This window comes from Mesoplodon mirus (assembly GCF_964341445.2).
Source record: "Mesoplodon mirus genome assembly, chromosome: 16".
In the NCBI taxonomy this organism is placed as follows: Eukaryota; Metazoa; Chordata; class Mammalia; order Artiodactyla; family Ziphiidae; genus Mesoplodon; species Mesoplodon mirus.
In genome coordinates, this window is record NC_138992.1 from 55,274,650 (window position 1) to 55,297,462 (window position 22,813).

Sequence of the window (22,813 nt, forward strand, 5' to 3'; positions counted from 1 at the left end):
GAAAAAAGAAGAGCTTGTCTAATCCTACAGACTTGTCCAGTATAGCTGACAGAGGACTGGGAGGCACCTAGAAAGCAATAAATTTTCAAGGTGAAGGTATTCTTTCTCCTCTTTATTACATTGAAGAGGGACAAAGCAAAGTGCTGTGTATGCATTACTAACTTAATCTGCACTGTTTTATATTTTCACTCCACACCTCTCAATTACTAACTTTTTAAAATTGCTGAAATGAAAGGCCTCTTTGATAAAGTTCCCTGACTGTCTAACTTTGCATCTTTTCCCATCCCAAATGTCTTGTAGAATAGAGAACAGAATATACACTGTGATCCCATTATCCATCACAGGTAACTTCTCACAAACTGGTATTCAGTACATCTGCCAAATACATGTATGACCAAAGAGGAAAAGAGTCCATCGACTGAAATGGGAGCTTACATTTTGAGCGTAAGTCACCAGTAGTAACAAAGAAGGGCCAGCAAATAGACTAGGGTGCTAAAGAGTCAGCGACCTTCAGAAGGCACAAATAGGGCAAAAGTTTAGGATGATTAATGGCTCAAAAATAACTGCCTGAAGTCTAAGGTAGGATTTTAATAAACACCCTTAAGCCTATGAAATAATAAAATCTCAGCGGCCATGGCTCATGGGCCCAGCCGCTCCACGGCATGTGGGATCCTCCCGGACCGGGGCACGAACCCGTGTCCCCTGCATCAGCAGGCGGACTCTCAACCACTGCGCCACCAGGGAAGCCCAATAATAAAATCTTTTAAGGAAGCAAATCAAAGAAAAACTATACCTACATATATAAAACTCTAGTTGTTTACCCAAAACTAAAGTAATTCTTAAAATAATTTCTTCTCATTTCCTTTACCATAGATGAGAAGTGTAAGACCCTGGGTTAGTAACTCTTGGACACTGATCCAATTCCTGTAATTGCCATTCTTTGGAGTGAGCTAATTGTTTTAAGTGGCAATTACTTGAAAATTTAGTGTGGTAAAACTTGTTTTGGAGAATCACTCATGTCTCTTATGTAAATACCACCATCTCAGTTTAGGAATCTAGGTGCTACCAAAATCCAAGTGGATGACATAAGAACATGGTACAGATAAACACACATTTGTCTTTCATATGGTAAAATATAAATGCAACATCCAACATTCCTCTTCACAAATACCAAAAATTCATATCAGTAAACTAAAACATCAGATCCAAATATCTTTATTGATGCATTGCTGCAGTCTACACTACATGAAGGAATGAACTCCAATAGGGTTTTCTTCCTAGTTTTTTCGCATCTTCCTTTTATATACACTGAATATTAGACATTTAGATGTTAGTGGTGGCTATGCCAGTCATTAAAATTTTGCAGCAAGTGGCTGATACTTAATCTTGCCACTTGTTATGGAGATGGTGTAGGTTAAAAAAGGATCACAGAAGACTACTTGCATTGAGATGTCTATGGTAGTATTATTAGCCAAAGGTTGGGTTTGGTCATTGTGCCTTTGGGTATGGACACCTATGGTGGTGTTGGGATAAAGGGCCCCGAAGGCTCAGTGTGATCCCTATGCATGGCACAACACAAACTACTTCTAAACAAAATTAGCTTGAGAACTACATGCCATAAGATACTAGCAGGCAAAAGCCTTAAAAATGTTGAGGTCTTTAAATAATCATTCACTTAGGAAATAATTTCGAGCTCAGACTATGTGCCAGGAATTTTATCTGAATATAATTTGTAGTCTCTAATGTGGAAGTTTTCCCAAATGTTAAATACTTATTGAATGAGTTTGTTATGAGGAAGATACTGAAATGAAAGCTGAGGAGCCCTGGTCTAAAATTGACTGCAAAGTCCTTATAGTTCCCTCTCTGGGAATCAATTCTGTATTAGTTATCTCCTATATCTTTATATATTGTCCTCTCAACAGCTGTTGGGACATGTGTCAAGAAGGCTGTCTTTTGCATGTCTTTCACTAAGACTCTAAAACAGACCTAATTATGCGTGGAAAATTAGTATTTTCTTATTGCCAAACTGATTCTATTGGAAAAAAGAAAAAACATTCAGAAGGTAGTATTAATAGCATGTAAGGCACCATGCAACTATGGAGCCTATTTTTTATTCACTTTAATTAACTGAATAGATTTCCTGTAGTCCATTTTTAAATTTCCCTTAGTTCAAAATTCACTTAGGACAAAGACTAAGATCTGAAGGACCTCTAATTTTCTTATCTAACTATAGATAGATCCAATAACTGAATTTCCTACACCAGCTTCCAAACATTGGTCTGTGATGACTTGTAGTGAAAAAGAAAAAAGCTCAAGTAACAATTTTTTCCATAAAGCTAAACATGATTTTCTAAGTTTCAACTGTGTTCATTTTGGTGTCAAAATATCCTTCATGAGATATTTACACAAAATTTTATCAACATTCTAAGCAAAACAAAAAGTTGATAACTACAATGGTACAAAAGAATTACAACAAAAAAATCCACCTTGAGGGCTTCCCTGGTGGTGCAGTGGTTGAAAGTCCGCCTGCCGATGCAGGGGACACGGGTTCGTGCCCCGGTCCGGGAAGATCCCACATGCCGCGGAGCGGCTGGGCCCGTGAGCCATGGCCGCTGGGCCTGCGCATCCGGAGCCTGTGCTCCGCAACGGGAGAGGCCACAACAGTGAGAGGCCCGCGTAACGTGCAAAAAAAAAAAAAAAAAAAAAAAAAATCCACCTTGAAATAGAAATTTTGGGTCTATACTGCCTTAGCCAAAATGCTTCTCAGATAATCTTTCATTTTATTTAGGACATCTCCAGTGGTGAGGGGGTTTGGTTTTTTCCTGGAGTAATCCCACTGCATCTTTATTTATTAAAGACTGCTTTTTAACCTTGAGCACTCTGAGCAGTTCCAATCCTAATCCCTTGGGACCGTAGAGAGTCTATCTATATAAACCATTAGAATATATCTAATTCTGCCACATGACAGTTTTTTTTTTTTAAGTTTAAAGATACTAAGAATTATATGCAATACAGGCATCCCATTCAGTAATTCACGGTTTTCCAAACTAAATCAAAACTCATTTCTTTAATAATTAGAAGTCTGGATATCTAGTCATTCTATGATTTCCTTTGGGCTATTACTAACACCACCACCACAAAAGCCTTTTAAAAGTACGTTTTTTCTGTATTATTAAAAAGTTTCAGACTTGAAATTTATATATTTACTTATAATCCATTAATCCACTAGTATGCAGCAAATATGAGATGAAGCAGTTCACCTTTGCTTGTCAACTCATTTCCAAAAGTACGTACATTTCAGGAGGAATATTTCAATGTTTTCTATAACCTGTAGAGAATTCCAAAAAATAAAGATGAAGGACAATATGCTGATTACAAATCACTGCTATTAATTAAAGCAGCTCTCCAAACATTACTAGGAGGTAGTTTGGGTCTTTTATGCACTTCACAAAAAAGAGACAAACCAAAAAACCCTTCATATTCTACAATTCAAACTTGTAAACCTTAAGTACAAAGGTATCTGAATTATATACATAAGTCAAATTTTACAAAGGTGTTCCCGACCCCAATTAGTCTAAATTAGTATATGTTAAAAGCAAAGAAATGTGAATTAAATGTCAGAGTCAACAAAATTCACAAAGCCAGAAGCAGTTCAGTGCTCACAAGTTTATATTTTTAGGTTTGATAAAGATTCTTGTGTATTTCCTAAATACACAGACAAAACAGTTGTGGAAGTTTACATACATGTCTTAGGACACTTATACTAGGTAGGTAAATTACATTAAAAAATTGGTCTTCGTAAAAGATCTTCCCAAAGAGCTTTTACAAACAGCAGGCAGAAGAAAGTGTTCTTTTATGTTTACAGTGTTTAAAATGCTGATTCTCCCATTTCATAATGGCCTCAACCATCCCTCTCCTAAACCCAAAATTTTGTTCTCAATAGCCAGCATATTCCAAATTTTAAGTACCCAATGTCATAAAATTCAGGGCTAGAAAACATCTTTTAAAGTGTGCTTATCCCTAATACGTTTTAAACTACCTTGAATGGTTCAACTTCACTTGAAAGTAGGGATACAGCAAGAAAAAAAAAAAACCTTTCCATTTAAAATCCTAAAGTGACTAAGAAAAAACACCTGTTAGTTCTAAGCATGTGTATTATGTACCATAGTTAAGTTTAAGGATCCGGGTGACTGAACGGCACAAAAACTGGGGTTCACATCTAGTTCTTCAGTTAAAAATCATCCTTTTAAAAATGAAAACGCTATAGCCAATTAACAGCATGAGCTACACTGAGGTCGGGTATCTTGTTTATAATCATGTGATACAACAACTGCTGTCCTAGGAGGAAAGAGTATTAAGGATATTTGGGGGAGGAAGGATTAGACATTCAAATTGCTAACATAGCTGTTTTACAGGGAAAAGATGTCTCCGTAGACAGACCCCTTTAAAGAGCTAAAATCCTACAAAAGTTGGGGCAGTAGAGCCCCCTAAAAAGAGCATGGGCTTCAGAATCAGACCTGGTCAAAATCCAGCTCTACCACTTAGTAACTGTGTTACATTAGTCAAATTAAATTAAGCAGATTTCAATGGAGCCTTTCCTCTTCTACAAAATGGAGACAACAGCACCTACTTATAGGGAATCGGATAAGATAATGTAAAGCGCATGGCACGTGCAGGCACTAAACACATGCTAGCTTTTGGGGTTATTCAGAAGAATAACTGTTTCATTCTATGTTAAATCCTAAAAACATAAATAAAGCTTATTGGTTTTAAATTTTATGATTTTTCAGACCCATCTTCCATCACACTTTCCCCTATTATACTACTCCAGTCATCTTCAGGCCTTTTACAGCACATTGTATTACTACAAATTTCTAAGCCCCAATCTTTTCATTCCCTATTTTCTCCCTATTCTCCACCCCTTTCCCCACTTCTTTTCATCTTGGTTTTCCACGTATTATTAAACAACTATGATGTGTCATGCCCCCTATTATGCACCAGGCAGTGTTCTAAGCGCTTTACATGAATTAACTCATTCATCTCACTCTTCCTTCATCAGGATGGCTCTACCAAAACCAGCTCATGTTTTCCACCCAAATTTCAAAGTTACTCATTACTGTTCAGTTTTCCCTTCCTATAATGTTTTTTTTTTTTAGCTCTTGTTATGGTGTTAAAATTTAGCAAAATATCTAGTGAATATGAAAAATGAGGGCCAAAAACAAAAATCAGGGACCGTATGAAGTAACTGTCTCTGAGACTTGTAAGAAAGAACACATGATCTTGATTTGTGAGGGTCTGTTACCACAAAATAAGCAGGAAATGAACAGTTTATACTCTTCCCCTTCATTAAATAAAAGCTCTAAAATATTTTTCATTTAAAATATAAGTTACAAGAGAAAAATTCAGCAAATGTGTAACACATAATTCCGCCAGGGCTCCACACACAAAATTTTGAGTATTCCATTGTTACCTCTCTGAGACCAATCATAAGTTCTTAGTATCTATCAACTTCCTGAAATTGTACTGTAAGTCAGAAAAAGAATATACTTAAAAAAATAGAAACATCCAGTAGTATACCTTAGTACTAAACTATTTTTTTAAAAAAGATCTGGAAGGGAAAAGGCAGTCCCCTCGAGATCATGAAACAAAATAAGTTAGGCAGTCAGCAAGTAGAAAAATCTGTCAATTCTGTTTCTGGTAAAATGTTTACTTTAAAGACGAAATTTTTATATAGGCTGAGGCTAATATATTCAAGAGTATAAACATTTTTCCTTTGGATTACCTTTCTAAAAACAAACTCTTAAAGTATATTTCAGTTGACTAAAAATATAGCCAAATCTGTCACAACACAACATAAAAGGTAATGGACAATAATTATAGAATATTTTAAATTAACAGTAACAAGCCATCTACATCAAACCTTGTTTCCAACTAAAACCAAAACAAAAGCACAACAATCCCGTAGTGTACCAAGAGTGTATTTCAATTTACTGTATGCAATCTAACAAAAATTTGGTCATAATTTACCAGATATACATAAATGATTTAAGTAGTAAAAGAAAATTCAGTTTAAAGAGAGTAAGTTCATATCTTAAGGAAAAGTAAAAGTACATTAAGAATGTAAAGCCAAGTCCAGTTTCTATGCAATAAGTGAACTGTAGTTCACTCAAGTGAATCTAATAAAGCAGACTTAGGTGATTTTTAGATATATATCTTTTCTCTTTAATATATATTTATATATAGACAGATCTACCAATTGTAAACTATGGTTTATTTTAAAGGAGAGGGATAAATGGGATGAAAGAAATCTTTATACTATACTTACATATTCACAAAGCAGAACATTTTACGTTTAAAATACTTTTCCATTCATAGTTATCTTTGCCCAACTAACGTCTACTTTGGACCCAACCAGAATTACATTTTACTCATTTGTCTAGAACATTGAGAAAAAGATGTACTCTTCAGTCTTAAACAAAAGTCAAACCAAAACTATTCATGTCAGTTTTTTCAGTTTTGTAGAAACTATGATAAAGTTTAGGTGACAAATGATGCATCTAACCATGTAACTGTACTTTATCTTTCTTTGATTTATCCAAGCAGAAGCATCAGTGTCTAACATTAAACCATTTTTCTACTGAAATCAGAGACAATAAGAAAGACTGTCTCTTAAAAAACCTATCATCTTTTCAACTTTGATGGGATGGAGCGCCAAAAGGATTATGTCTGCCAAAGTGTACTTTGCAATTTTCTCCACACGACTAGCATAATTTAGTTACCTGATATAAAATAGGAAAATATACTCAATTTCTATTTAAAAGAAAGCTGAAAATACGATATCCCTCAATCTTATATAATATACAATATGTTCCTGATAAATGTTGTGCATGTTAATATCAATTATGTGAAATGCTGCTGTGAGTCAATCAGCTAATTCATCTGTCATCAGGCTAAATAAGTCTGGCAATTTCAACTTAACACATCACCCCCTTGTACCCTGAAGAATTTAGCTAACAGAATAAAAATTGTAAAGCGTCTCAATGCTTTATTTGTAGGATTTTTGCAGATTGTTGAATCATGGTGACTACTAGAAAGACTATATATCAAGATGTAGTGACTTCGAGGAACTGAAAAATAAATTAACTAAATTATCTATCATAATTTCAAACACTGAATACCCCAGTAAGTATGAAACAAAAGAGAATGCACTTTTTGTGTTAATTTTAATGATAAAAAGGGCACAGGAGTAAAAACCTGATATTTCACTTATATTGCATAACAAGCTAACCAAAACTGGACATGAAGGATAAATTATAAAACAAATCATTTTATCTATGACTTTTCTTTCGATTAGATTTGTCTTTTCAAATAGGACTGAGGTATAGTACACTGGCAAAAATAAAAAGAAGCAAACAAGAGTAGTGCCAAAGTAACAGATACCCAAAACCGAATGCCTTGTCAGAAAACGTCATATAGTAACCATTTATCAGATTAGAGCAGCAGGAGAAAGTTACTTCTAAATCATAATCATTTTAGTGGTATTTGTCAGCCTCACCATGGTACTTTGCAACATCATTCTTCATTTGTAAAGTAGTATAATTCATGTCAAAAAGGAAAGGGGGAATGGAGGAAGTCAGTTAGTTCATTCCAATAAATTACCTCTCCAGTTCTTATAAACATGCCCATCAGCACAAAATTGAGAAATAATACCTAAGACTAGAAGAGACTTGGTTTAAGTTATGAAGCAAATTAAAATGGAAAATACAGAAAAGTAGAACCAATGGGGTTGAAAAGGCCCCTCACTGAACATCTGTATTAAAAAAAATAAAATTAATAAAAATAAAAATAGAAACAAAACTCTACTAGTACAAACTAGCCTGAGTGGTTTGATGGACAGAGTAATTAGGTCAGCTGTCACTGTACTCTTAATAATGGATTTTCTTAATTCATGTTAAAGTGGCACATGAATGTAAGCTTTTTAAGAACAGGTACTATATTTCCATAGGACCCAAATAGTTACTGTATATCCTATAAATAAAAAATATTTTTACTTTGATAATAACTGACTGAAGATGTGTAGACTCCATGTAATCCAACCACAAGGTTGTCTGCTGTACAGTCCTGTGCAAATATAAAAAAAAATTTTTTTGCTATAAGGCTTTGACCCTACAGTTTTCACAGCAACATAACTACCATCCAGCATGTACCATATTTTGCAAGCCTTCAAGTTCAACAGTTCAAATTGTTGATTCATATTATGTCCAAATGCAGCATCCTTGAGGAGTATAGTAGGTCAGTTAGTCATCTAGAGACATACAAACATCTCCGGATTCATCCCAACGAGATGCATCATTCTGATCTTCTCCATCATCAGCCAGCTCTTCATCAGCTTCTCCACCTCCGTTCCCCTCGTATTCTTCATCCCGAGGGAAATCTGTATCCTGTCCCTGATCTACACCTTCTTGCCCTCCTGGTTGTGATTTATCTGCACAGTCTACACAAACACCATAGCGTCGAGATCCATGTCTTATTCCAACACTGGCTGCTAACATGAAGATCTTCTTACACACCATACATTTGTATTTTTTATCCTTTTTATGCACCTAATTGAAGGGGGGAAAAATCCAATGTAAGGATAGTACAGACAATATAATACATTTGAACCATTCAAATTAAACCTCCCATTTAACAATGGGATACATATTAATGTATGTATGATAATACATCATTATCTTTCTGTATGAAGTTCAGTACTGGTTCATAAATCACATTCATTGTTTAAAGCAATTTATTTAATAATCTACCTTCCTTAAATTTGTAGGTAATAGTGTTAAAATATCTTGAGCTTCACTGACACAAATACAGTTTATCTCAAAGATTATTTACATTTAAAGTTACTTACCAGGGAATGTCTTTTTACATGTTCTCTGCGAGTAAACAGTTTCCCACAAATATCACAGCTAAAGGATCTGACTCCCGTATGAATGAGCAAATGCCTTTTTAGTGTTCGTCTGTATTTGGCTACATAGCTACAATGAGGGCATTTTAACTTGTTCATGATTAGAGATGATTCACCTTTGAGAATTAAAAAACAAACAAAAAAAGCACTTATTATATATTAAACAGAAAATTTGCTATCAAAAGCTTGTCCATTCCTGAGTACAGGGACTATTATAGGGCTACTACTATCTGAGTTTTTTAGAACCCAGAATGTGGAGGCTTTTATTTGATAAAAAGTATTAAGAATTCTATAGATGTTTGACTAATACTTGCCATTTTCCCAAGTTTCTTGTTTTGGCCAAGATTCAGGCAATAATCCATACTTGAAATCGTTAGAAGCACCTGGTAGCAATCCATACTTGAAATCATTTGAAGTACCTGGTAGCAATCCATACTTGAAATCGCTTGAAGGGCCAGGCATCAGGCCATATTTGAAATCATGTGAAGGACCTAAAACAATTGAAAAGTGATCCTGATGTAATGATGGTAATTAAGATCTGTCTCTTATGAGAATAAAAAAAATCTATATTTTATGACAGAACAGCTTAATATAAAATAGCTGAATTAAAAACTATATTTTAGTCTACAACTGAGATGGTCTCATACCTTATTATCCCAATTTATAATATCCTGGTTGGCAGGCTATTAGAATAGAAAAACTAAAGTTTAAAATACAATTCAACCACAGAAAAAAAAATTCAGTAAAATAAAAATACTGTTCAATGGTATGTGGAGCCCACATGAAACTACCCTTTTAATAGCTGCTGTTTCTAACTATACTATCACTTAAGACCAGTATCAGCTGTGGAATGGGAAACCCAACTGTGGAATGGGAGGCCCAGCTGTGGAATGGGATAGTCTTCTATCAGTAGAGAAGAAATGGGCTAAGGATGAAGAATATAAATATAAGGTAATTACAAATGTAAAGTTCTTGTATTATCAGACCCTTGTTTGTTGTTTCAGACACACTGGTGCAAGGTAATGGGGAATCTGGGGGTTCATCAACACCTCTCTAATGTCATCCTTAAGTCAAGTCTGGAAAGTAGACTCAATGAGCCTTAGGGAATTTGTGCCTGGGGATCTTCAGACAAGCTAAAGTAGGAATCATCTCCTCTGCATTTAATTCCATCTTGAATATGTATGTAATTCCTCGGATCCAGGAGTCCTTTGGCAATGTGAAGATACCCAGAGTCCCCCATAACTACAGCCATCCTATTCCAATCGGCCATCAACTGCTGCCTCTGGATTATCTTCAATAGCCATCTGCTTGTCTCCCAGCTCACACTGGTGCTGCATTCCTAGAGTTTATTCTCAACACAGCAATCGGAGATTCTTTTAAAACTTTAAATCAGAGCAAGTACTAACCATCTTACTCATAGTACAAGCCAAAGACTTCCAATATACTACAAAGCCTTACCTGATCTAGCCCTTGTTTCCAAGTCAACCCCTTGGTTACTCTATTCCAATCATACTGGCCTCTGTGCTGTTCCACCATGATAAATTGGCTCCCACCTTAAGGCCTTTGCACTTTGCACTTACTCCTTCCCCTGCCTAGAACACTGCTTTCTAGGATATATGCACAGCACACTCGTGCAGCAATTTAATAATTTTTCTCCCATATACACGATTTTATAAGAGAGTGCTTGCCAAATGAGTTTTCTAAGAATTCGATTTCCTGTATCTACTTGCCAGATACATTGCCTCTTTTAAAAATTAAAAGAACTTAAGATTTCCCTCTTAAGGAAAAATTGAAAGTATCAATACCCAACAATACAAAAAGGTCTTAAGGTATTTAAAAAATTGCAATTCATTACTACTATTGTAAATTGTTTTGTACTTGGAATACCTTCACCCACTTTTTTTTAATGTTAGGAAAGCCCTCTGAATCCATAATTATATAATTTAACTGTAATACTGCTTGGGGTAAAGTTTCAGAATCCTAAAGTGAGACACCATATCTATGTGTGTGTGATAGAGATAAGGTTGGGAGTAGTAGCCTGTGAAAGTTCATCAATTTTCAGTTTCACATTTCTACATAAAGTTTGAGTTTTATGATTCATAGCTCTTGTCCAAATCAGTACAAAACAAAGTAAGCTCTAAGAGCAAGGACTGTGCCTATTACTCACCTCAGTATTTCTAATGTCCCAAACATACACCATTCAATTATTTGTTGAATAAATGTATCTAGCAAAGTGCTAACATGTACTATTTTTTACTTGCTCAAAAAACTTGGAAAACTAACCTCATAAATCATTATTAGATATGCTAATATCCAACAAAATATTATTCACTGCATAAGAATAAAGAGAGCAGCCCTAAAACAAGTGATGAATTGATAACTCAAGATTCAGAATTGAAGATTTTTAACACCTGGAATGTTTCTCTAGACCTACAGTAAGATGCAATAAAAAGCATCCATGGTCCTGGCAAGAAAACCATATCTGGAATACAAAATGGTAATTCAAATTAAGAAAGCCTCATCTCAAACTTCTTTCATCTCTCCAAATTCTTATAACCAGTACAAATTACTTTTAGGAAGTATAAGAGCAACTTGAACCAAGGTATTGCGCCTTTGAGTGGGAGGGAGAAAAAGGATACTTTGGAGTTAGAGGATGCAGAAAATTAAAATACAATTGTTACAAATAAAGAACAGGAGACTTCAAAAACAAAAGAAAGCCACAACCCAAACAAACCAAAATTTAAATGCCTAGAATTGGCAGTACCAACTGACTAGTATCATGGCAGTACCCACCCACCCAAGAAAATTGTGCCAAAGCATTTAGAAAACAAATATACAGTAAAAGTAAACACACAAACAGCAAATTTCAGGTAACTATTTTGGATTGCAAAGGATACATTTAATGTTCAAACAATCTGATAAAACACCCATTTGAAAACTGAAAAGGGTATTTCCTTTGCAATTCATAAAACTGAAGGATCATTAAGTTCTATAATTGTGCTTACTGTTTAATAATCTTCTGGGTACATTATTCCATAATGGCAAACTAAGAAGAAAGCACTTTTTCTTTTTTAATGTCAAAACCGTAACACAGGGGCTTCCCTGGTGGCGCAGTGGTTGGGAGTCCGCCTGCCGATACAGGGGACGTAGGTTCGTGCCCCGGTCCAGGAAGATCCCACATGCCGCGGAGCGGCTGGGCCCGCGGGCCATGGCCGCTGGGCCTGCGCGTCCGGAGCCTGTGCTCCGCAGCGGGAGAGGCCACAGCAGTGAGAGGCCGGCGTACCACAAAAAAAACCAAAAAACAAAAAACCGTAACACAAGGGATCTCAGTTGCAAAAATACTATTTCTTTTTTTTTGGCTGCACCGTGCAACTTGCAGGATATCTTAGTTCCCTGACCAGGGACTGAACCCATGCCCCCTGCAGTGGAAGTACAGAATCCTAACCACTGGACCGCCAGGGAATTCCCCAAAATACTCATTAATGGATTAGAATGTCCCCTAAAGAGAAAGGACTCTAAATCAAGGATTTGTTTTTTGAGAATGAAATGAATTATATGGACCGTCCTCCACTGAATATGTTTATGTGCACAAACTTAAATTTTACATCTGAATTCACATGCCCAACTAAATAAACCCATTCTTGAACCAGATTTCTAAAACAAGAAAGCAAGTGCAATAAAGTACTCTTGGCATTATTAGTGATTTTCTGTACAAGAGACAAGTGTTCAAAATTCAGTGCATCTAATCTGTAAACTGCTAACTTCAAAGTCTTTGTAAATTCTTTTCAACAGTTAGGAGAAAACCACCTTAAGGCAGTTTCTTCAGAATTATGGCTTAATTTTGGTCCGTGCACACTATATATTCAAAAGCCCCTGGGAGTTTTCTGTAAAAGTACCCCCATAGTTATCCCGGTCCCCATCAATTGTTTATAAAGATTTCCAAAGCTACAGAAACGGAGTCACTGAATATCCCATATCCCTTTATTGATCTTCAACAAATGTTAGTTTTGTCACATGTGCTTTCGCTCTATGTATACATATATACACCTTTGTGTACTATTTGAAAACAACTTGCATGCTTCATCACTTCACCCCTAAACACAGCATGCACCTTTTAGAACTTCCTCCTATATAAACCACAGTGCCTTTATCACATCCAAGAATTTTAAAAATTGTTAAGACTATCATTTAACCCAGACTACATATTCACCTTTCCAACTATCCCCAAAATGCCTCTTCATTTTTCTTTTTTTTTGGATCAATGATATAATAAAAGATTGACATAATGCTAAATGCATTTAAGTTGGTCTCATTGGTCTCCTTTGACCTAGCAGTTCCTCTGCTTGTCTTTCTTGGCATTAACATTTTAGAATCTGGACGTGCTGGATTTGGAGAGATTTGTCTTTTTTTCTCCTCATGATTAAAGTCGAGTGAAACATTCTGGCAAGTATACTATAAGACACAGGTGATGGTGCCAGCTAGTGCATCATACCAGGAGGCATACTAAATTTAATCACTTGGCTATGATCATGTTCATCAGATGTCTTTATTGTACAGATATCTTTTCTCCTTTGGGAATAAAAGTAACCTGTGGTATGATACTGAGACCACGCGAAAATGCTATTACAGCAAAATGCTATTATAACAAAACTGTAAAATGCTATTACAACAAACTTACAACAAAATGCTATTACAACAAACTTATCCCAGTCATCATGGGATAAGCCCATCAATGGTGGCTTACTATCCAATGATGACCTTGAATTATTTCCCGTGGACATTGAAAAATAGGTGTTTTTCCAATTCTACCATTCATCTATGTTTATTAGCTTGGCATTCTTCTGTTAAGAAAGCTTTCTCCCTTTTTAATTTACCTATATTATTCTTTGGAATACTCATGGATTCTTTGTATTCATGTGCACTTCCCCCAAAGCAGTTGTTATAAATATCACTATTTAGAATTAACGTTTTCTATAGTCATCAACAACCACACTATTATTTTACATCAAAGCTAATTAAAATATATTAGTCAACCATTCTGATAGTTACCATTCTTATTCCATCTATACACTAGCAGAAAGCCATAAGCCACAAGTTTTTTGTTTTTGTTTTTTTTTTTTTTGGGGTACGCGGGCCTCTCACTGTTGTGGCCTCTCCCATTGCGGAGCACAGGCTCCGGACGCGCAGGCTCAGCGGCCATGGCTCACGGGCCCAGCCGCTCCGCTGCATGTGGGATCTTCCCGGACTGGGGCACGAACCCGTGTCTCCTGCATCGGCAGGCGGACTCTCAACCACTGAGCCACCAGGGAAGCCCAAGCCACAAGTTTTAACAACTCTAAATAAATGACTCCCTCAAACAAACAAGAAATACCTATCCATTTGTATTTACCAGGCTTCTAAATTCTACAATCAACATAGCTGCCACAGACTGAAAGTGTCTATACCTAATACTTTCCTTTAAGGAAAAGAAACTGCAGTAGGTCCTTAATAAACACATACACAAATACCTCCCAATCTTCAAATCCTCTTAAAGGCACTCCTGCTAAAATTCTATTGTACCTACCAGCATCACCTCCATCTTGACTGGAGCCGGCTTCAGCCAATAAACTTGTATTCACATTCCTATCACAATCTGGCCCTGAGACTAGAGCACCATCCAGATCTGAAAAGGAGATACAGAATAATGTTATTTACAACCACACAATAGCCATCACCCAGAACACCACTCTCTTCTTGGAATTGTTTCTTATGCAGACTAAATAGGGGATATCTGCAAGCACTGAATAGCTACTATGTGCTTAACGCTACAAGGCACAAAAGCGCACAGAAACCACAGGAACAAGTGCACACTCCAAAGGAACACCAACACACTGGATTAAGAATGAGCTTTAGAGCCTGGCTCCATTTGTACAAGCATGTGCCTCAGTTTCCTCATATGCATCTACCTATATCATAGATTTGATAAAGAAATTTAATTAGTTAATGCAAGCCAACTGTTACAATTATGGTGTCTGATACCCAAAAGATAGCTGCTACTGCTAGTATTAAGCACTAGATGTATAAAACATTGTTTCTGTACTGGTTCAGAAGTGGAAAAGACCAATTAATACTAGATTAGTAAAGGAAGACTTCAGAGAAGAGGTAATTCCTAAGAGTTAATCTTGAAATATGGAAAAGCAGCATAAAGGGCATACTAATGAGATAGTACTTTTGGTTCCAATCTGTTATTTCCCTTGAATCTGTTCCATCTCTTCTTTTTCTCTACGGCTGCCTTAACTCAGGCACTCATCATTATTCTCCTGGATTAGTTAGAGAATTACTTCAACAGTTTCTTGGTCTCCTTGCTGCAAAATACAGGGCTCACTCTTCATTTCCCTCAACACTGCCAGAAAGATCTTTCAACAACATAAAACATGTTGCTCCTTTACTTAAAATCAATTCACCAGTTTTTAGGATAATCTTCAAACTCCTTAATTTAGAATACAAGGTCCTAATATTCAGGTTTCTATTTATGAATCTAGCATTATCCCACTGGTACTATCTACTCCTCAAATCAAAGTCTCAGAAGACATTTTTCAAATGCCACTTTTAATAGGCAATCGCTCCTCTACCTCCCATTCAAGACTCATCTTTGGTGTCACCATCCTATACTACCAAGAATTCAAGATGGAGACTGAAGTATGCATTACTTTCATTTCATTCAATAAATTCTGAGCACCTTGGAGGTCACCTGGGGATCTTAGAGTGGTACTGGTGCGTCAGCTGGCAAGTAGAAAGAGTGAGAGTGGCCTGTGCTGTGAACGGAAGACGATGAGAGATACAGTACAGACAATCTGAGAAATGTGGCTGTAAAGGGCAAGAGTGAGATATAGGGTCAGAGTTTGGGTTTTTTTTTTAAGATGGAATAAACAAACATGTTTAAATACTAAAAGGAATAAGTCACCAAGAAAGGGAGAAGACACTGAACAAACACTGCAAAAAGAAGGAATTATCAATTTTTAAGATTCCTAAGGAGTATGGGATTCAGAAGCATTAAGACAATCAGTATATACAGAGAGAAGTTTGAAGACAGGCACTTAAAGACTAAATGTCTATTGGCTTTTATTTTCTCTGTAACTTAGAACAGCAGAACATGAGGTTACTGCCTAGAGTAAATGGGTTGGAAGTCAGAAGGAGCAGTAAATAGACAGACTCCTTTCCTGTTCCTTGAGAGCAGGGATACTATCTAGATTTTATTTTCTCAGTATTTATCATAATGCATGACAAATAAAAGGCTTTTCAACAAATGTTGTTAAATGTTGGCTTGAGTAGTCTGCCCTTTGCAACCTGTGTTACTAATTTAAACTTAAGAAGAATAATTTCTCCGGAGTTCCCTGGCAGTCCAGTAGTTAGGATCCAGTAATTTCACTGCCATGGCTTGGGTTTAATCTCTGGTCAGTGAACTAAGATCCTGAAAACCATGTGGCACAGCAAAAAAATAAATAAATAAACAAACAAATAAATAAATAAATAAATTCTCAGTTTTCTGGTATATAATAACACTAAAACATCGAATAACTGAAAATTAATTAATTGAAATTTAGTGGCTTTGCTTTCCTATGAAAAGTTAAATGTATTTCAATAATCAAAAAATAAAATTTAAAGCATTATTTAAAAAATGTTACTTTTCCCAGCATCTTTTGAAAAAAGTCATTATTTTAAAGTGTACAGTCTGTTTCTTCTGCCAAGCAGGTTTGTAAATACAGGGTGTTTCTATTTACGTAATATTCTATAGTGATTTGTTTAAGGCTTTCAAGTATTAGGATTTAATTAGTGATCTTTAATGCTACATGGACACTAATACAGAATACCTCAACCTAAAACCTTAATAGATGGCAAATGTATTCTTTCTGTGTGCAATAACAAAATCGTATCCATACTACAGATGTTAAAACCCATTTGAAAGGTACGAACTACTTGGTTCTTGATACCAAAAATAAATCTTAAAATAGATGAGCTCGTCCAGGTTGACAACAGCTTTCAAAAACCACGCTTAACTTAGGGATCAATACATCATATCACTGCTGTACCTTATTTGAAATCAGCCAACCCACCTAGCAACTTATTTTTAATCAGCTGAGTTGATGTGAGTAAGATAGAAGCCAGGCAACCAACCCATCACTTGATACAAGAATATATTCTGGGACTTCCCTGATGGCACAGTGGTTATGACTCCACCTGCCAATGCAGGGGACACAGGTTCGAGCCCTGGTCCGGGAAGATCCCACATGCCGTGGAGCAACTAAGCCCATGCGCCACAACTACTGAGCCTGTGCTCTAGAGCCCGTGAGCCACAACTACTGAAGCCTGCGCGCCTAGAGCTCTGCAACAAGAGAAGCCACCACACTGAGAAGCCCACACGCTGCAACGAAGACCCAATGCAGCGAAAAATAAATAAATAAAATTTAAAATACATATATTCTGCTTCACCAGGAACTCTTGGTCATCATCTTTTTCTCAAAAAAGTATAGGATTAAAAAATAAACTCTAACATACTTTGCTTTTGTGACATTCATGACCTTCCTATGGAAATCTTTCTCTTAATGTAAACTTAGCAAAAAGGGCTGAGACCTCTTTGCAAACAACAAAAGACCTTTTTTGAAGAGCTATTAAAACATTAGTTTTATAAGATAATAGGAGGTAAATGTACACTATGTAATACCATTCAAATAATCAGAGCTAAATGCTAAGCCACGTGCAATTTCTTCTATTTTCACAAACGTATGTTCTTCAGTGAACAGATAATGACTGACTCCTTCCCTAAGAGAAAAAAAACAGGTTTGTTTTTTTTTTTGCAGTACGCGGGCCTCTCACTGCTGTGGCCTCTCCCCCTGTGGAGCACAGGCTCCGGACGCGCAGGCTCAGCGGCCATGGGTCACGGGCCCAGCCGCTCCGTGGCACACGGGATCCCCCCGGACCAGGGCACGAACCCGTGCCCCCTGCATCGGCAGGCGGACTCCCAACCACTGCGCCACCAGGGAAGCCCCCAAAAAAACAGGTTTTATGCATAAAGTCCTTTTGTATATGCAATGTCATTTAAATGTCACTATATATTTATATAGTTAAGAATATTCTTATCCTCAACCTTTAAGAGGAAACAAGCTAGCGCAGAGTGCCGCACTGTTTGTTAACTGTATTACACTGCCTCCTGACAAAAGGAGCACCAAAACAGGCACTAACCAGGCAATTAAAAAAAAAAGAAAAAGTACAATCTGCAATGCTGGAAATGAGAGTGCAGAAGTATAAACATCTTAAACTTACTTTCCTAGTGGTACTTGTTATCTACTGAACAAAAAAAAACCTACCTACACTCTGTGCCAAACCAGCCTTCACTTTATTAACCTCTTTATTTAATAAAAGCACCTCCAAAATCTTAAGTGTACCTAGTTATTAGCTGTCATTGTTCTTTAACACATTTTTGTCTATCTTCAAAGCAACTTCCTCCTTAGAATGCACTTTTTTATACTTCTCTGATTAACCATGTATTGCATTCTTTAAAAAAATGACATCTTATTCATGGGTTTTTAAAAAACCTGATTACCAAGCAATGCAAAGACAATGAGATGAAAAAGAATGGTATAAATCTCAGTCTCTACCTTCTCCCAAATTTATAACAATCATAACTTGATTTTCTTCACAAGGAAAGAGTAGCAATATTTACCCACTTCACAAAGTTGCTATGAAAAATAACATTAGTAAATAAAAATATTGCATAAATTATAAAGTGCAACATAAATCATGATGTCCTTAAATAAGTTTAATCATGGTGCATGTGGCTATAGGTTTCTCTTGGACCACACTGGGCTAGCATCATTTCCAAAGCATCTGGTGCTTAGTACAGCACCTGCCTGTAAGTGCTAAACAAAGTTATGTTGAGAAGCAGGTCTCCCTAACCGTTTGCTTTTGGTTCTCGAAACTCCAAACATAAGGCAGGTGCAGACTAATCCAGATTTTCTTAAAACGCAAGTATTCTTTAAAAGAATGAAATATGAGAGAGGACATCAGAAATCAAGGTTCTACAAATAACTACAACTCCATCATACAAAAACTCAGTAAGGTCTATTCAACTTTTGTTTTCATGTAAATACATACTAGCAACAAATTTCTCTTCTCTGAAGACAGTTTCAGAGAACTAAGTCTGATTTTTTTTCATAAACAGTTATAGATTTTTTTCTCTTCATTCACTGTGTTCGAGTTTTTTTTCCCTTTCAGTGGAGAGTAAATTCAGTTGCAAATGAATTATACAAAGCACCCTTGACAGTTCTATAGCAGCCTAGAGACTCAACAAATAGCAGTTTCCCTTTACCCCCAAACTCGATGATTCAAATGACAGACTAGGCTCTACTGTTTCTTCTTTGCTTCTATTCAAACAAGGCTGTTATTTCTTCCATGGGCCTTAGCAGGTCTCCTCGGGACACTCCCCACTCCAATTCATGAACAACACCCTCCAAATGCCTTTGTGTTAAAGGCAAATATATACAGCTTGAATCTCTAATTTAAAACCTCTCACTGCCTCAGAGTCTGTAAAATAAAATTCACAATTTATGACCATGTCAAACAGAGAATTACAATCTGGCCCTAACGTTTGACCCAACCTCATCTACCCCTACTACACTCCCCTTTCTATTCTTTCACCCACTTACTCCAATTTCTTGCCACCTTGCACCCTCTCCTGGCAAACTCCTATACAAACCAAGATCCAACTCTATGAAGCTTTCTCCAACTCTTATGAGCAGTCAGGAACCTCCCCCATTGCACCCTCTGCCATACTTCTGATTTTAACATTGATCACACTGCACTGGTATGTTTCTACCCCACAGCCATCCTGCTGTGAACAAGTTCTCAATCTTGAGAGCAGTATCACCTGACCTCTTGCTCAGTTTCTTGCGGATTTAAAAAATTTTATTACCAAATTTCCTCTTATGATATGGAAAGCTATTTTGGAGTCCCAGAAAAGTAATAATATGTGGTTATAACATAAAATTTCTGGTCACCCCAGAATATTAAAGCTATATCAGAAATAAAAAATTTAGCCTTACAAAAATTTTCAGGGGTTGACACAGGGTTTAGACAACTTAATACCATCAACAGATAGAAGTCACAAAAATGCTTTTATAATTGAATCACACAAGGCTTCTTCAACAAACAGCTTTAGTATGGCCACACAAATTCTATCTCTTTAAGGCTTGTAACTTGAAGAGAATGATCATTAGTGTAGCCATCTCTTGGATCAGATACAACAGAGAGAGAAGGGAAAGGAACACTAGGGCAGAGGAAAGTAAAGGAGAAGGAAAAAAAAGATGGCAGAATATTCCTATTACCATATAGTTACCTATTATCATCCTTTTAAGATTAAATATTGAGGAGTCTTATATATTAGTATATTTTGCAGTCCATTAGCTAGTGGTGGACATTCATTTTTTTAAATGAGCATCAGGCCTTCAAACTACCATTTAATACCCAAATGTAACAGTTTCTAGAGAAAAATGACTTTAAATCACTTGTAGTTCATCCTTTGTAACATACTCAACCAAAAGGATGCCTGTAACGTAGAGCAGTACATCTGGAATCCCTTAAGAAGAAAGAACTAATCCAGGTCCATAAACCTGTTACGTAAAACACTTGGGGTAAGATGTACAATGCATAAATTTTCAGATTTTAGGCAAGTAATAACTACAACACCCCCAGTGGATGTAGGGTAGCAACCTGTAATCAAAATGGTATTTCTGCAACAAAATATATGGATATTCACATTTTAGGAAATAAGTAAAAAATATAAATAGGTGGTTTTGCTGCCAATTATCAGGTTTTGTTGCCAAAATGATTTTTAAAAGCTTTGATTTATAGCCTCCAAGATTTCATAATTATGAAATTTTCTTTCCTTCTAATTAGAGACATTATGTGTGATAAACTCAAGCCAAGTTAAGTGGAAACATTTTAAGTAGTTCATACAGTAACTTTATATGGCATGGCCAAAATATTGGAAAATCTCAAATCAGATGGCCAATTTTTAAAGTTGTAAAAATGTTTAAATTAAAAAAAAAATTTAAGAAAGCATTTCAAGATTCTGCAACATCTGAAAATGATGTCACGTACCAATTATCACCCCAAATATAGAAGGGCATAAGTGCTGGTAATTCACTACTTCAAGTATGACTCATTAGGATATCTTAAAGATATATAATTTGAGCATTCTTTTCTCAAAGTTGTTTTCTAAATACTCGAATTAAATGCTTTTTAACCAAAAGACAATTACACAAATTAAAGAGGTTAAAGCTTAAACCTAATTCAAATCTACTTGTAGGAATTAATAAAAATTCACAAATGCCACAAAACTGTTTTCCCATCTCAAAGTACAGATGAGAGAAAGGAACTTCTAGATTGTTTAAAAGAACCCTAAATTATATCCTTTGATCAACTAAAACCACCTTGCGTCTGAGTATTTGTATGGCATCATTAAAAATTCAATTATCTAGATGAAATTTTACCAGCTTTTATTAGATAAAAATTAATTATATAATCTACTGTTGCATTTACTAGAAAATGCTTTTGAGGAAATTGTCAATTATACTACTTGGTGTCAACTATACAAAACCCCACGGGAGAAATTCCTTTCAGAATGCAGTACCAGAAAAGTTTGTCATCCCACAGAACTGGTACGTTTCCTCACTTTGAAGGATTTCTTATCATCTTAGAACCAACAAAAAACAATTTTAATTAGGCTAACCATATTAACACCCTTGGCTAGCACACTTCTTTATTGCTAAATTTTATTTGTATTTTGATAATTTGTTTCTTGTCAGTCATTCAAAATCTTTGTTCAAAATGAGGTATGTATTGCATGCATATATATAATGTATTACATGCAGAGTACAGTTATTTACAATGGGGGCAACTTGCCAGTGTGACTGGCACAAATAATACAAAAATACAGATTCAGAAAACCCAATGTTCCATGAGTCCAGAGTAGATCAAAAATGGGATTAACATACCTGACTTGTTCTAACAGTACAGATGAACACACTGTGTAAAATAATGTAGGCATTAGTTATTTTTGCCCCTACAATTTAATGTCTAATCTTAGATTTACATGTACTTTATTTATTTGGCTAAAATTTGTTTTCTGCCTGTAAATCAGGAAGATGAGGTTTTGAAATTTTTACATTATCAAAGGAACTCATTAAATGACTCCTTTTTTTCCTACTTTATTACCCAGAATTGTTTTTCCTAACAGTTTTAATTATCCCATAAACCCCAATAAGACAGTAAAAACGAAGTTTCTAACTTTTCCTGAGTTCCACTTCCAAATATCTTCATATATCAAAATGACTTGAAGGGAATCCCAGTAGTGAGTCAAATAATAGGTATACTACCTTCTTTAAGATTAAAAAAATACTATCTGAATACAATCCCTGATAAACCTTCCTATCTCAATATCTCAATTATATTTCTTTATAAGGCATCCAAATACCACCTTCAACATTATATGACAAGAAGACATTACTTAGAGCTGTGATTTACAAATAGTAGGCTTAAGAATCTGGGAAGTCACAGTTCCTACAAGAGACCCACAAATCCAAATATACCAAGCACTGCTTATAGACTAAATGGATAATTCACCACTTTTCAGATGTTTAGAATTTTAAGTACGTTTAAAAGCATTTATTTCACTGAAAAATTTCACTATTTTTTCAATAAGTGAAAATGAAAAAAAGTATAACCATTAATGTGGAATTCATTAAAATGTTACAAGTTTTAAATGGGCCTCATTTTTTAAAAGACTGGGTCACTAGTTTATTAACTGCCAAGGTTTTA

The 22,813-nt window shown here is 35.8% G+C and overlaps 1 protein-coding gene across 3 annotated transcripts in view; it reads right to left on the reverse strand.

Annotated features, from left to right (window-relative positions):
- Nucleotides 1-3,634: 3,634 nt before the first annotated feature.
- ZBTB10 (zinc finger and BTB domain containing 10) overlaps nt 3,635-22,813 on the reverse strand; it is a gene marked incomplete at its 5' end in the record, with an annotated part of 35,431 nt that continues 16,252 nt past the window's right edge. For 2 of the 3 annotated variants that reach the window (XM_082600849.1, XM_082600847.1), the window contains 4 exons: nt 3,635-8,603; nt 8,903-9,075; nt 9,274-9,450; nt 14,523-14,621. In XM_082600849.1, the coding sequence (XP_082456975.1) occupies nt 8,298-8,603; nt 8,903-9,075; nt 9,274-9,450; nt 14,523-14,621 (755 nt within the window). In that variant the 3' untranslated portion in view covers nt 3,635-8,297. The remainder of the gene's footprint in view (nt 8,604-8,902; nt 9,076-9,273; nt 9,451-14,522; nt 14,622-22,813) is intronic. The other variant, XM_082600848.1, reaches the window with a different exon arrangement.